Source organism: Narcine bancroftii, chromosome 14 (assembly GCF_036971445.1).
Source record: "Narcine bancroftii isolate sNarBan1 chromosome 14, sNarBan1.hap1, whole genome shotgun sequence".
NCBI lineage: Eukaryota > Metazoa > Chordata > Chondrichthyes > Torpediniformes > Narcinidae > Narcine > Narcine bancroftii.
In genome coordinates, this window is record NC_091482.1 from 49579394 (window position 1) to 49592577 (window position 13184).

Consider the following 13184-nt stretch of genomic DNA (forward strand, 5'->3'; position numbering starts at 1 on the left):
CATGTTTAGCAGCCATACTCCCAAAAGTGTTCAGAAAGCAAAATTTTTGTTGTCCAGTGTAATCAGAGGTACTTACAAATTGAAATAATTCAACAATTAAAATAAATAATGTACTGGAAATTATTAAAAAGGTAATAAAAATATTATACACTTGCTTTCGTTTATTTGCGAGTTTGGCTTGGTAACCCCATTCATTACAAAAGCTGAAGGACTGAATGTCAGATAGATGTGCTCCATCAACAGACTCAGCAGATTGGGAGGAATATTTTGCCACCACCTCGTACCTAGCTCAAGAACAAACTTACCTGGAGACACAGGAGAGACTGCGGATGCTGGAATCCAAAGCAACATACAATGTGTCTGGAGAAACTCAACTCCAGGGTCGAGCAGCATCAGAGGGAGGAAAGGAATGGCCAAGGTTTTGGCTCAGAACCCTTCATTGAGATTGAAAGTGCAAGCAGGGAGAGGGCCAGTGCACTGAGGGCACAGTGGAGGGGGATTAGGGAACCAAAGATGGCTAGAGGAAGATGATAGGCAGGAGCCAGACAAAGGGAGAGAGTAAGGCAAGAGAAATAAGACTGGAGGAGTCATGTGGGAGAGGGGTGTGATAATTGGAGACAAAAACTGCAAATGATGGAATCTGATGTGGTTGACAACATTCCAGGGAGCGTAGGTCAACTGGGTGGCATAGGTTCGTGGGCCGAAAGGGCCTGTTACTGTGCTGAATGTCTAAATTTAACAAGAGTGATATAATGAAAGCTATTGGAGGGGAGGTGACGGACAGTTGGGACCAGATGAAACCGAAGGGTAGGAGATGAAGAGGGGGAAGAATCCTATGGGGAAAACGAGGGTGGAAGAGGATGGAATCAGTGAGGATGAGAATGGACAGAGCAATAAGTGGGGATGGAAAAAAGGACAAAAAAATAAATCAGTGGGGTGATTGAAGGGGGAAGAATGGAATGATGCGACTTAATATTCTTCTTTGTCCCATTGGATTTAGAGGACAGAAACTGTCCCGCCAGTGCCCATTGGTCCAATGGCTGTTTCTTCTGCAGGTGAGCTCAGTACCTTCACTTTTCAAAATCTGTCAACAAGGCAGTCAATTCCTCTCTCTCTCTCTCTCCCCTCTTCCTCCCCTCCCCTCTCCCTCCTCTCTCTCACTTATCCACTTTTCCACCAACATCACTTGTACAACCCATCTAATATCACCTGTTCATGGCCTCAGGCACTATCAAACCAAGGACACCCATAAATTGGAGGTGCTACACCTAATATTCCATCTGGGGACTCTCCAATGGAATGCCATTAACATCGACTTCTCTGGTTTCTGCTAAACCATTTCCTGTTCCCTTCCTCCAGCTCGCCACCCCTTCCCTCTCCATTCAGAGCCATCCCCCCCTCCCTTTGTTTGCTGGTGAGCCCTCCCTCCCTTATCCACCTATTACCTCCTGCCTGTGGGTCTGTGCTCCTCCCCCTCCACCATTTTATTCAGGTGCCTGTCTACATTTTTCCACACCTTGATGAAGGGCTCAAGCCCAAAGCGTTGGTTATGTGTCTTTATCTTTGCTACATAAAGTTCACTGTCTGATCTGTTGAGTTTCTCCAGCATTGTTTTTACTTCCTCTCTAATGCCCAATGTCTCTTGACCATATATGTAAACAAAGGTGTTGCTCTAAACATTTGAACATATCAGATCCTTGGCCTCTGCCACACTTAGGTCAATATTTGGTCTTGACTTGGGCCGGCTGAGTTTGTCATTGGAAGATTTCAGGTACTTCTTACTGTGAATGACCTGAATGTACTGGTCAGTGCTGCTGTTTTGATGATCGCTGCTCGAGTCTGATTCTGTCAGTGACTGATCTGCTCTCTGCTGGCCTTTCCATTTGACGCGAGCTCCGCTGCTCTGGCTGATGGCTCCCGGCTCTTGGCTGCTCGAAGTCCCAGGAGCAGCATCATCTTGTGGTGACTCGGCCTCCTCATTGCACGACTTGTATTGAACATGGGCCAGGTCCTTTCCGATCAACAAGCGGCTGTCCTTGCTGTCGCCAATGTAGAAGCGAGTTGGCTGGTGGAGATCAGACAGCGAATGGGGACGAGGTGACCCGATGAAGGACGTTTGTTCCATGTCCTCTTCGTCCTCCCCTTCACTGAAGTGGATCTGTGAACTTGCCCTTTGTGCATTATATGTTACATACTTCTTCACGTTTCTTGGCAACATTTGCACTATCTCCCTGGACTCAGCCACCTTGTAATGCTTCGGGACACGGCCAGTCGGATGCATTAATCTCTTCCTCGATTCGCGCTCGTTGACAAGAATGTAATGGGCTGTGTGAACCCTGCGGCCTAGAATAGTCTGCGGGGGACCTGCTGCAGGTGAGTAGCCCAGTGGTCTGACACATTTCCTGTATGGGACGTCCAAACGAATATGCTCGGGCAATTTGGACACTCGGCTGGAAGATGGTTTTGCTCTGTTGAAGCCACTTATGGCTCCTGGCACGGCATCCGGATGCCTAAAAGGAAAGATAAACAATGAAGTCAGAGCCACTGAGAGGTCACCAGTGGAGATTTCATCTCAAACATGTGATTTTGTTTATCATTAAACTATTTTAACGGTGTCATTCTCTCCAATAAATCTTCCAGGACTTGCCTTTTCTCAAGTAAAATTGCTAGTGAGCCTTGATTCCACAATGTCATTTAATGTTTGGAGACTGGTAAGAATTACAATGCAGACTATTTCGACAAGCGTATTTGAACTCTTATTCTTTCACAGGATGAGGCTGTAAATTACCCTTCCCTGTCTGTACTAAAACATAATCTTTTAGAGGAAAAAAAAGTGAATTGAAAGACAGATTCTCCGTCTTTACACCACTGCACTTACCTCCATAAAAAGGTCCAGAGGCAGATGGACTGCTGGAATACGCTCCAGTTTCCATCAGCTGGGGTGGGGTTGGGGCAGGGGGGGGGGGGACTTAAACGTGGCGTGTAGTTGCTTCATCTCCTCCCTGAAATGAATGCTGCTAAAAGCAGCTGCAAAGGGGAGGGCCAATGACATCACTATGATGTCGTCAGCCCTTTTCATTTTCTAAATTGAACACATAATCCAATAATGAGAATAAGATTGGGAATATGGGCTCAATTTAAAAAATGTTTTGGTTTTTCTCTGGCTACTCCTATTAAGGATAACAATCTATTCCCGCCTTCTGTTTTAGATAAACGCTTTCAGGAATGGTACAGATTAAAAATTTTAAAGCACTTGAAGTAATCTCTATGCCATCGGTGCTCTGTGATTAGCAAGAGATTGCTTAAGGTGGGATGTGGGTGGGAAGGGAAGGTTGAGAATGGCTGCTCTTGTCCCAATTGTTACTGAAATATTTGGCTTGAGAAAAATTGTCATTGGCCCATTTCTTTTGGAGTATGAAACCGTGCACATAACGAGTCAATGAGGGACGATTCAAACAATAGTTTTCAAACTTTTTCTTTCCACTCACATACCACCTTAAGCAATCCCTTACTAATGGCATAGGGATTACTTAAAGTGGGATATGAATGAAAAGAAAAAGGTTGAGAACCACTGCTCTAAAGGTTCATTAATCATAGGATGGCTAACGTTTTGCGTGGGAGGGAATGTCTATATTAATTTTTCATTTGCTGGTGCGCAAGCTTCACATCATGGTGATGGGCGGCGCCTCCCTCAGCTCTGGAAGATGACTCCTGTCTCTGCCCTCCATAAAGGCAATGCTGGAACCGCATTATAGGCCATCACCATAAAAGGTAAATTAGCCTTTTTCTTCTCCCCCCCCCCCCACCTTGAGCTGGCTTTCATGTGGGGTTGCACCATAAAAAGGGTTGATGTGAGCCAGTTAAACAAGAAAATCTGCAGAGGTGGTGGTCGAGGTTTCCCATACCGACACGTCTATCCACGGTCTCATGCACTGCCAAACCAAGACCAGCTGCAAATTGGACGGAGAACACCTTATGTTATATTCTGTCTGGGCACTCTCCAACCAAACGGCATTTAACATAGACCTCCAATTTCTGTTAACCCTCCCTCACCCTGTCTCCAAATCTCCACCCCCTTCTCTTCCTTCTCCTACCACAGAGCTATCCTTTGTCCTCTCCCCATCACTTCTCAGCTTTCTCTTCTTCCCTCCCACCTGAATCCACATATTATCTCTTATGCATGAGCCTGTCCCTGTCCCTTCCCCTTTCTTCCTCCCTCTCTTCTCTCCCCCCACCTTTTTACACTTCATTTACAACATGGTAGAAGCTGATTCCTGCCATTGAGACTCATGCCATCCAACTACACCCAATGTTTGTTTTTGGGAGGGAGTGAGGGAATGAGCGCCAGGGCAAAACATTCAAACTCCTGACAGACGGCACCAAGTTGGAACCTAAATCACTGGCCCTGTACTAGCGCCGTGCTCTCTGTGATGCTGCCTAAAGGAAACCCCTTCAAAGGAATTCAGCTCAAAACCCCAACCAATATTTTTCTCTGTTGATGTGGCTTGACCCGCTGAATTCTTCCAGCAGATCGTGTTTAGCTTCAGCTCCCAGTATCTGCAGTCTAACGGTGTGCCCACTGCCTCACTGCTCTCCAGCCTCATTTCATTTCTACCTCTCCGAGAAAGGGGCCAAAGATACCCAACAAAATCGGAGTTGAAGCCACAAGATTTCTCATCTCCTTGTGGCAAAATGCATTTTTTTTGGGGGGGGGATCTATAGTATTTCCAGCAGTTTAGAGAGGATGTTCTGACCTTTGGGGGCCGTGCTCTGTCCTGTGCTTCTGGGCAGCTGCAGCCGATGGGTTCTGTGCTGGATCAATAACCCGAGAAGAATTGGCGGGATGTGCCACCTGATGCGAAATGCTCTGGATGTGACTCCCCCCACTGAGTGGGGCGTCAATGTTCATGATGCTCCCATTCCTCCGGGGTGACGACTGAATGGAGGATTCCTGGCTGGTGACATCACTTTCATGTTCTGTTTTCTTGCTGCCTTCCTCCACATGCTGGAACCTTGCTGTTACACAACAACAAAAAAAATACTAATCCTCCAAGTGTGGTCAGTTTGATGAGAAATGATTTGTACTTGACACAATGCTGAAAAATGACAAACAATTCTCCTGCTCGCAGAAGCTTCAATCCCAAATCTAGTCAAAAACATGACACATTTCTCTGCTTTTGAAGAGTGTTCCTGGTGGGGAGGCTTGGAGCCGGAGCTGGTATCCACATGGTTCCCAGCTCTGTCTGTCTCTCCCCCTCTGTCACCTTTCACAGAGCCAAAATCAATTCTCACCTCTTCCCTTATCACATCCAATTAATACCTTTTGTGGGTCTGGACTCCTCCCCCCAGCCTGCATTATTCTCTCTCTTCTGACCTTTCTGGTCATTTGCTTATTCCTTGAAGAAGGGCTCAGGCCCGAAATGTCAGCAATATATCTTTATGGACACTCCAAGACCAGCCAGGTTCCTCCAGCATTTGTGTTTTTACTACATTTCTCTGCCTCTGTATTATTGAGTTACATTTAAACATGGTGGAAAATTTTACAACTTGACAAATGAATGAGTTCACTACGAAACTTGATTTCAGCTCAATTTTTACACTGGATATAATTCCCAGTAAAGGTATTTTTGCATTGGGTTTAGTAGAGTGTGACAGATTATGTTGTGTTTTATATTGTATGAAGATATATTTTTGGGAGGTAAATTGTGGCAGGTTTTTTAGTGTAGGTCACATACAAGCACTTCAAAACAGATCTCATTTAAAATACCATTAAAGCCAGACAGTCCCGCTCTGAGTGTCTTTGCAAAAGCTTTGGGGAGTACCCAAGAGACTTCACTAATGGATTGTTGTTTTGAAAAGCAACAGATGAAAGAATTCGGAGGATTAGGTCCAGAGCCGCAGGCTAACTGAGGGCAGTTTGCTGTTCCAAAGGGATCATGTGGTTTCGAGAGAGTAAAACAGGCTTTTCTTTGAGTGAGAGAGAGTTCTACAGTTTTACAGTCGGCAGCAGCAGCTGGGACTGGAAAAAGGCAAGCTGACAAGCTTGTGGAAAAACTCCATTTGAAGATGGGTTGTGAGTTCTTAGTTCAACCTGGTCAAAGCCCTTGTGGTCCATACAAGAGGAGAGAACTGGCTGTCTAATGTTTCACTTGAAATAAGGAAAACAAAAAGGAACTCTGTGGTGACCTGAAAGAAAGAGGTTATCATCTGGAAAACCCTAATGGGGCAAGTTTCTTCAGCAAGACACAGACGTGGCTGATTGGAAGGAATCAGTGTGTATCCAACTAACAACAAATCTCTCTCTCTGAAAACCAAGAAGAACCTTCCTGAGTGGTAACCAAGCACCAAAATGTGGTGAACTTTCTAAATGTTAAACTCTGTGCATAGTTTAAAAATTGCCTGCAACCAGTGAACTTGGAGGGAAGAGAAGTGAGATTGGACTGTGAACCAAAGAACTTTTCTAAACTTACACAAAATTACACACTTGTTTGCTTAGAATTAGAAAGGGGGTTAAGTAAGTTAATAGAAATAAGTTAAATTTTTTCGAATAATGTGACAATTTATCGGCGATAACAGAAGAGGTTTTCCTACCTGCTACCATCTGAAATACTTTCTTCTTATCCTCAGTCCTTTCCTGCCACAGAAAAAACCCCACCAGAATATTAATGATTCTTCTCTGTTGTTATGACAACAATCATATAAGTGCATGTCACACATTTCAATAATCAAATATATTGTACGCACGACTTGGAGCTGCATCCTGAGTTGATTGTTGGTAAACTTTAGTGAGCGGGCAATTGATTGGAGATAATAAATCAGCATACTAGAAGAAGAAAGGAACTATTCAATGAATCAAAATGGACATGTAGCAAAAGTTGACTGAAGTTACATCAAGTGTTACAAGTATTAACTCTTCCATAGATTTGTAGTATGGATACATTGCATGTACCAGTATTTGTCATAAGAAGTTCAAAGCGTGACTCAGTAATGGGTTGCATTAAATGGGTTCTGATCATATGGGACAGTGGGCGGTACAGTTGGCATAGCAGTTAGCACAACGCCTTTAGAGCACCAGCGATCGGGACTGGACTGGGGTTCGATTCCTGCGCCGTATGTAAGTTGCTTGTACGTCTCCACCCCCCCCCCCCCCCCACCACCCCGTGGGTTTTCCCCCGGGCTCCGGTTTTCTCCCACCATTCAAAAAGTACCGGGTGTGTAGGTTAATGGGGTGTAAATTGAGCGGCATGAACCCATGGGCCAAAATGGCCTGTTACCATGCTATATGTCTAAATTTAAACTTAAAATTGCTCATGGCTAGTTGTTGAGAATATTGGGCATACTTTGCTCTACTGAGCAATGGTAGTGAGTAGTTGGACGTTGGCATTAGGATATTTTTGCCCTTTACTGGACAAAGGAAATTTTTTTTAATGCATGACAATAAATCAAGACTTTTCATTGATTGAACAAATTTTTGGCATGAGGAGTGAAAGGCAAACCTGGTGAAGGGGAGCTTTGAGCTAGTCTTGGTTAAAAACGTTGGAAATATTGATCATGGAGCGATCAAGTGAGCCTCGGTCTTGGATTGGCATCAGCAACAAGTTGTATTGGTCTTGCTTTGAGTATGGATGTTAGGGATGAATTGGACTTGTATTTAGGGAAAGAGGCAAGAGATTTTGAGGATATTTGACCCTGGGGGTGGGGGGACATTTATACACAGAGAGTGAAATACACTGTCAGAGATAGTGGAGAGGCTATTATTGAATTGCTTGGACTTTGGGATACATTTTAAAAGAAGGGGTTAGTAAGATTGGCCTGGAGTTAATGGTCTGTTTCCATGGTAGATGAAACATTTTATTCATGCCTTGAGTAAATGGGGCAACAAACATTAATGTCCTGATGAAAAATTTAACAAAATGCTGGTTTAATTTTAATATACACACACAATCATGGCACTAATTAGTACTTCCTGTAATTAAAATTTAATTTGACCAAAATAAATCACATGAAATGCTGTAAAATGAGCTTCAGGGTCCTTGAGACCCAATCAGGAACTGACCTGAGTGTGCAATTCCATGGGCATGCTGTACTGTTGGCAATATTAGTTTGGGGCCCCCATCTCCCCTCTCATATCTTAGTCTATAATTATTCTACAAGTACACCTAACCATCTAAGTGCACCTCAACATCCATACCGTAGGTACTCTGTGATTAGTAAGGGATTACTTAAGGAGGTATGTGAGTGGAAAGCAGAGGTTTGAAAACCACTGATCTAAGTGACCTGGTTATTTGTTTTATTGCTATCTGTGGAACCTTACTGTGCATGAACTGCCCATTAGATTTCCTATGCTCAAAGGCTGCTGTATTTCACGATTATTGCACAAGTGTAAAATCCTTGGAACAGTCCAACCTACTGAACTTTTCACCAGCTTGATTAGGTTAATTCTAGAAATGAATTCGTTATAAGGAGAGAATGGAGTAGCCAAGGATTATATTCAATTGAGTTTAGAAGAATGAGAGACGATCTTACAGAAATGGACACAATTATGTAAGGAATAGATGCAGGGATTTCATTTTTACTGTGAGGCGAGTCTAGAACTAGGGAACATAGCCTCAGGATGCAGGGGAGTAGATTATAAATGGGAAAATCAGGGGGAAAATGCTTCTCCCAGAAAATGGTGATTCTGTAGAATTCTCTGCCCAAGGAGGCAGTAGAGACTGCTTCGCCGAACGCAAGAAGACAGATGAATTGAAATTGGAAGAATATGAAAATTAAGGGTTATGGGGAAATGGAGCTGAATCCACAGCCAGATCAGCCCTGATTTTATTGACTGGTGCAACAGGCTCAATGGGCCAGATGGCCTCCTCCTGCTCCTATTTTATATGTTATTACATACAAGAGAAAGCCAAGCATCTCCTACTCTTTTCCTGTCTATTGCTGGACAATTACATCATAGAAACTGCAAATGTTAAATTGTAATAGATTGCTTCCATTAATCCTCCCTTGGCGCTTGTTAATTCCACTTTTGCTTCATTACTCAATAAATTCAAGGAAGCTTAAAAATCCTGAGTGAGGCCCGGATACAGCAGGAATGGCTCTACTTACAAGAGCAGCAACAGAGCAGGTAGAACGACCACAGGACTGGTGACGTAACCCATCACAGTGTTGAACCAGCCGGGGAAGTCATTCACTATTGTCTCTGACACAATGTCATAAATTTTATCCTGGCCGCTGTTCAAAAATAAATTCCAAATCTGAATTAATAGGACCCTGAAAGGTATTCATTTTGGGAATGAGATGATTTTAAAGTATATTACCTGAAAGGCCCACAGCTCGGAGATGGTCTGTACCTTGCTATAGCGAAGACAGTGGGCAGCATACATAGGAACAGCATGAACAAGGTCATGGCAAGGTAGAAGTTGTTAGACCTGGTAGAAAAAAAACACCTCCTCAGTTTGCACGACTGATTGAATCTTGGGATAACAACATGCAGGCACTGCACGGAGTACCTCAATAGCAGTGCGCGTTGAACACAGTGCGCGTTGAACGACAGTGCGCGTTGAACGACAGTGCGCGTTGAACGACAGTGCGCGTTGAACGACAGTGCGCGTTGAACGACAGTGCGCGTTGAACGACAGTGCGCGTTGAACGACAGTGCGCGTTGAACGACAGTGCAAGGGGGCTCACATCAGTCTCAATTGACAGGTCATTCTGCATCCAGTTCTTCACTGAACAGGGCTGAGGCCTTCAAACTGGGAGGATGGTGTCAATGAACTCATCTCCACGAGCCTTGTCAGCAAGTGGGAAACAGTTAATACTTGTTTAATTACCTGGTCTTCAGTCTTCGTTCTGGTAAGAATTAGGAATGCTTGATATCAATACCGACTGTAGAACATTGTAGCCTATCTGTCTTGGACAAGAAGCTCAGAGTTGAAGGACAGAACAAAGGTTGATAGATTCTATGTCAAGTATAGGATTTTCTGTTGTCCAAAACCAATACACAGGGGACAATGATCCACAGTCAGTATTGATATCAATTTTGTTGTTTACCTACCCTTCAACAGCAGACATTTTTAAAGAGTCAGGCTTGGATGGATTAGATTCTCGATTTTTTTTCCCATGACTAATGACTAACCATGTGATTTTATTTTACCCCCACCAGCAGATGCCTTGATTCTGATAGGGGTGGAGGTAAAGAGATAAAATAATGAAATGAGGGGCAGCACGGTTGGTATAGCAGTCAGAGCTATTACAGGGTTGGCGATAGGGGTTCGAATCCGGCCCTGTCTGTAAGGAGATTGAATGCTCTCCCTCTATCTGCGTGGCTTTTCACCAGATGCTCTGGTTTCCTCCCATGATTTAAAGTTGTACGGGGGTTAGTAGGTGGTCATAAAGGTTTTTTTGGGCAGTACAGGCTCATGGGCTGCAAGGTGCTGTATCTCAGAATTTAAAATATGCAATCACAATAAAATGGGAGACTAAATGAGTGGGAAGGGAAGATTGAGAACAACTGCTCTCGACCCAATTGTTACTGAACTATTTGGCTTGAGAAAAATTGCCATTGGCCCATTTCCTTTGGAGTTCTGAAACTGTCCACATAACGAGTCAATTAGGTACAATTCAAACACTGGTTTTCAAACTTTTTTTCTTTCCATCCACATTCCACCTTAAGCAATCCCTTACTAATCACAGAGCATCTAAGCATAGGGAATACTTAAAGTGGGATGTGAGTGGAAAGAAAAAAGTTGTTCTCCACTGTTTTGCACCAATTGATTCCAGCAGTAAAATGTCACCAGAAAATGTTCATGAAGACTCAGGTGAATTGAATCACAAGCTTTCACTTCCACTCTTTTGATCAGAGGAGGAAGAAACACAGTTGAAAAATATTATGGAGATAATGAAAATAAAGTAATTTTAATGGGGGAGTTTACATTAACATTCATTGCAATCTGATTGATCACAAAGTGCCACAGTGTTGTGGTGTTTCCTGGATGCTTAAAATTCAACAGAATTAGGAGTAACTCCATATATCACAATGAACTTGCATTGATTGTGGAGCTACGTGCAAAGGACTGACCTTGAAGCGCGGAATACTTGCTGGTGTGGAACGTTGCACGTCAACACTGCCCAACTCCTTAAATACATCAGGCCAATCAGTTTGAGAACATTGAATGCCGGAAGGCATGGCGAGAAGAAAGCTCCCATCCTAATGATTGAATGTTTAAAAAAAAGAATAAAATCAAATGCTTGATATTGATGCTAGAAATTTACATGAGCTCAATCATTATCTGCAAAGAGAAATATTTTACAATTCATGATCATTGCTCAAGGAAGGGAGGGGGGAAAGGAATCATCTTTCTTTGAGATATTGCTGGTATCAAATTTCAGGAAATAATAAATTCAAGTTTATTGTCATCCGATTGTACAAGTACAACTCGATGGAACAGCGTTCTCCGGTCCTCAGTGCAAAACACACAGACAGACAACCAGACATAACACACAAACAGAAAAACAATACGCATATGCAGATAAATAAATTTTGTTTTGGAAATGTGAGAGACTCAGATAGGTAGTGTGAGAAGTCCCTTCAGTCTTTTGCCATTCTCGCTGCCTGTGTGAAGAAGCATTTCCTCAGCCAGGTGGTGCTGGCTCTGATCCTCCTGTACCTCTTTCCCACCGGAAGCAGTGTGCGTGCGGGCTGGTCAGTAATTTTTTAACACCCTCTTCAGACAATGATCTAGGTAGATCACGTCAATGGGAGGGGGAGGGAGACTCCAGTGATCCTCTCTGCCGCTTCTGGGGATTGACCTCCAATTCAGTAAAGTAGACTGAGAAGGGATCCATGAAAGAGAAATCTTGTTTGACAGACTTCAAGGAGGCCTTGAAGCACGTAATTAGAACAATAATCAATGAGGATCCAGAGAGTACATTTGGATTTCCAAAATGCATCTGAGAAGGTGCATGGTTATTGCACAAGGCTCATTATAATATATTAGTATGGATAGAAATTGGTTAATTGAGAGGAAGCAGGGAGGCGTAAATCTATCACTTCAGCTTGTCAAATGTGACGTGGGACATCATGGAGGAGAGTTCAGGAGTTTTAAGCTATTTATTATCCATATTAATGATGAATGAAAGTACTGAGTACATTATATCAAAGGATGCAGGAGATACACAAAAGCAGCAAGTCAAGAGGAAAACAACTTCTACCAAGGGATTAGGGGGGCACGGTTGGTGTAGCGGTTAACACAACGGCTTTACAGCACCAGCGATTGGGATCAGGGTTTGTATCCCATGATGTCTGTGAGGAGTTTCTCCCCGCACTTATGTGGGTTTTCCCCAGAGATTCTGGTTTCCTTCCACTGTTCTCAACATACTGGGAGGGCAGGTTAATTGGGTGTAAATGGGCAGAATGGAATCATGGGCCAAAGTGACCTGTTACCGTGCTGTATGTCTAAATTAAAAAAAAATCTCAGGTGAAGTTAGGGAAGGAAGCCTTAAAAGTGAAGCAAAGTCCCTTCGCTGATGGTCAATGATTCAATTGGCCGGGAACTGCTATCAGACACAAGGGATAGTTTGGGGACTGACCAAGAGCAGGAAGTACTTCATGGGGACTGACCAGAGCAGGAAGTACTTCATGGGGACTGACCAAGAGCAGGAAGTACTTCACGGGGACTGACCAAGAGCCGGAAGTACTTCACGGGGACTGACCAAGAGCCGGAAGTACTTCACGGGGACTGACCAAGAGCCGGAAGTACTTCACGGGGACTGACCAAGAGCCGGAAGTACTTCACGGGGACTGACCAAGAGCCGGAAGTACTTCACGGGGACTGACCAAGAGCCGGAAGTACTTCACGGGGACTGACCAAGAGCCGGAAGTACTTCACGGGGACTGACCAAGAGCCGGAAGTACTTCACGGGGACTGACCAAGAGCCGGAAGTACTTCACGGGGACTGACCAAGAGCCGGAAGTACTTCACGGGGACTGACCAAGAGCCGGAAGTACTTCACGGGGACTGACCAAGAGCCGGAAGTACTTCACGGGGACTGACCAAGAGCCGGAAGTACTTCACGGGGACTGACCAAGAGCAGGAAGTACTTCACGGGGACTGACCAAGAGCCGGAAGTACTTCACGGGGACTGAACAAGAGCCGGAAGTACTTCACGGGGAATGACCAAGAGCCGGA

At 44.1% G+C, this 13184-nt stretch overlaps 1 protein-coding gene across 1 annotated transcript in view; it reads right to left on the reverse strand.

The window, feature by feature from the left end:
• Window positions 1–1451: 1451 nt before the first annotated feature.
• LOC138749343 (transmembrane channel-like protein 3) overlaps window positions 1452–13184 on the reverse strand; it is a 43079-nt gene continuing 31346 nt past the window's right edge. Inside the window, exons 16-23 of the mRNA XM_069910552.1 lie at window positions 11075–11203; window positions 9315–9425; window positions 9103–9228; window positions 6745–6823; window positions 6592–6634; window positions 4755–5016; window positions 3667–3738; window positions 1452–2510 (exon numbers count right to left, since the gene is read on the reverse strand). Of these exons, the coding sequence (XP_069766653.1) occupies window positions 1673–2510; window positions 3667–3738; window positions 4755–5016; window positions 6592–6634; window positions 6745–6823; window positions 9103–9228; window positions 9315–9425; window positions 11075–11203 (1660 nt within the window). The 3' untranslated portion in view covers window positions 1452–1672. The remainder of the gene's footprint in view (window positions 2511–3666; window positions 3739–4754; window positions 5017–6591; window positions 6635–6744; window positions 6824–9102; window positions 9229–9314; window positions 9426–11074; window positions 11204–13184) is intronic.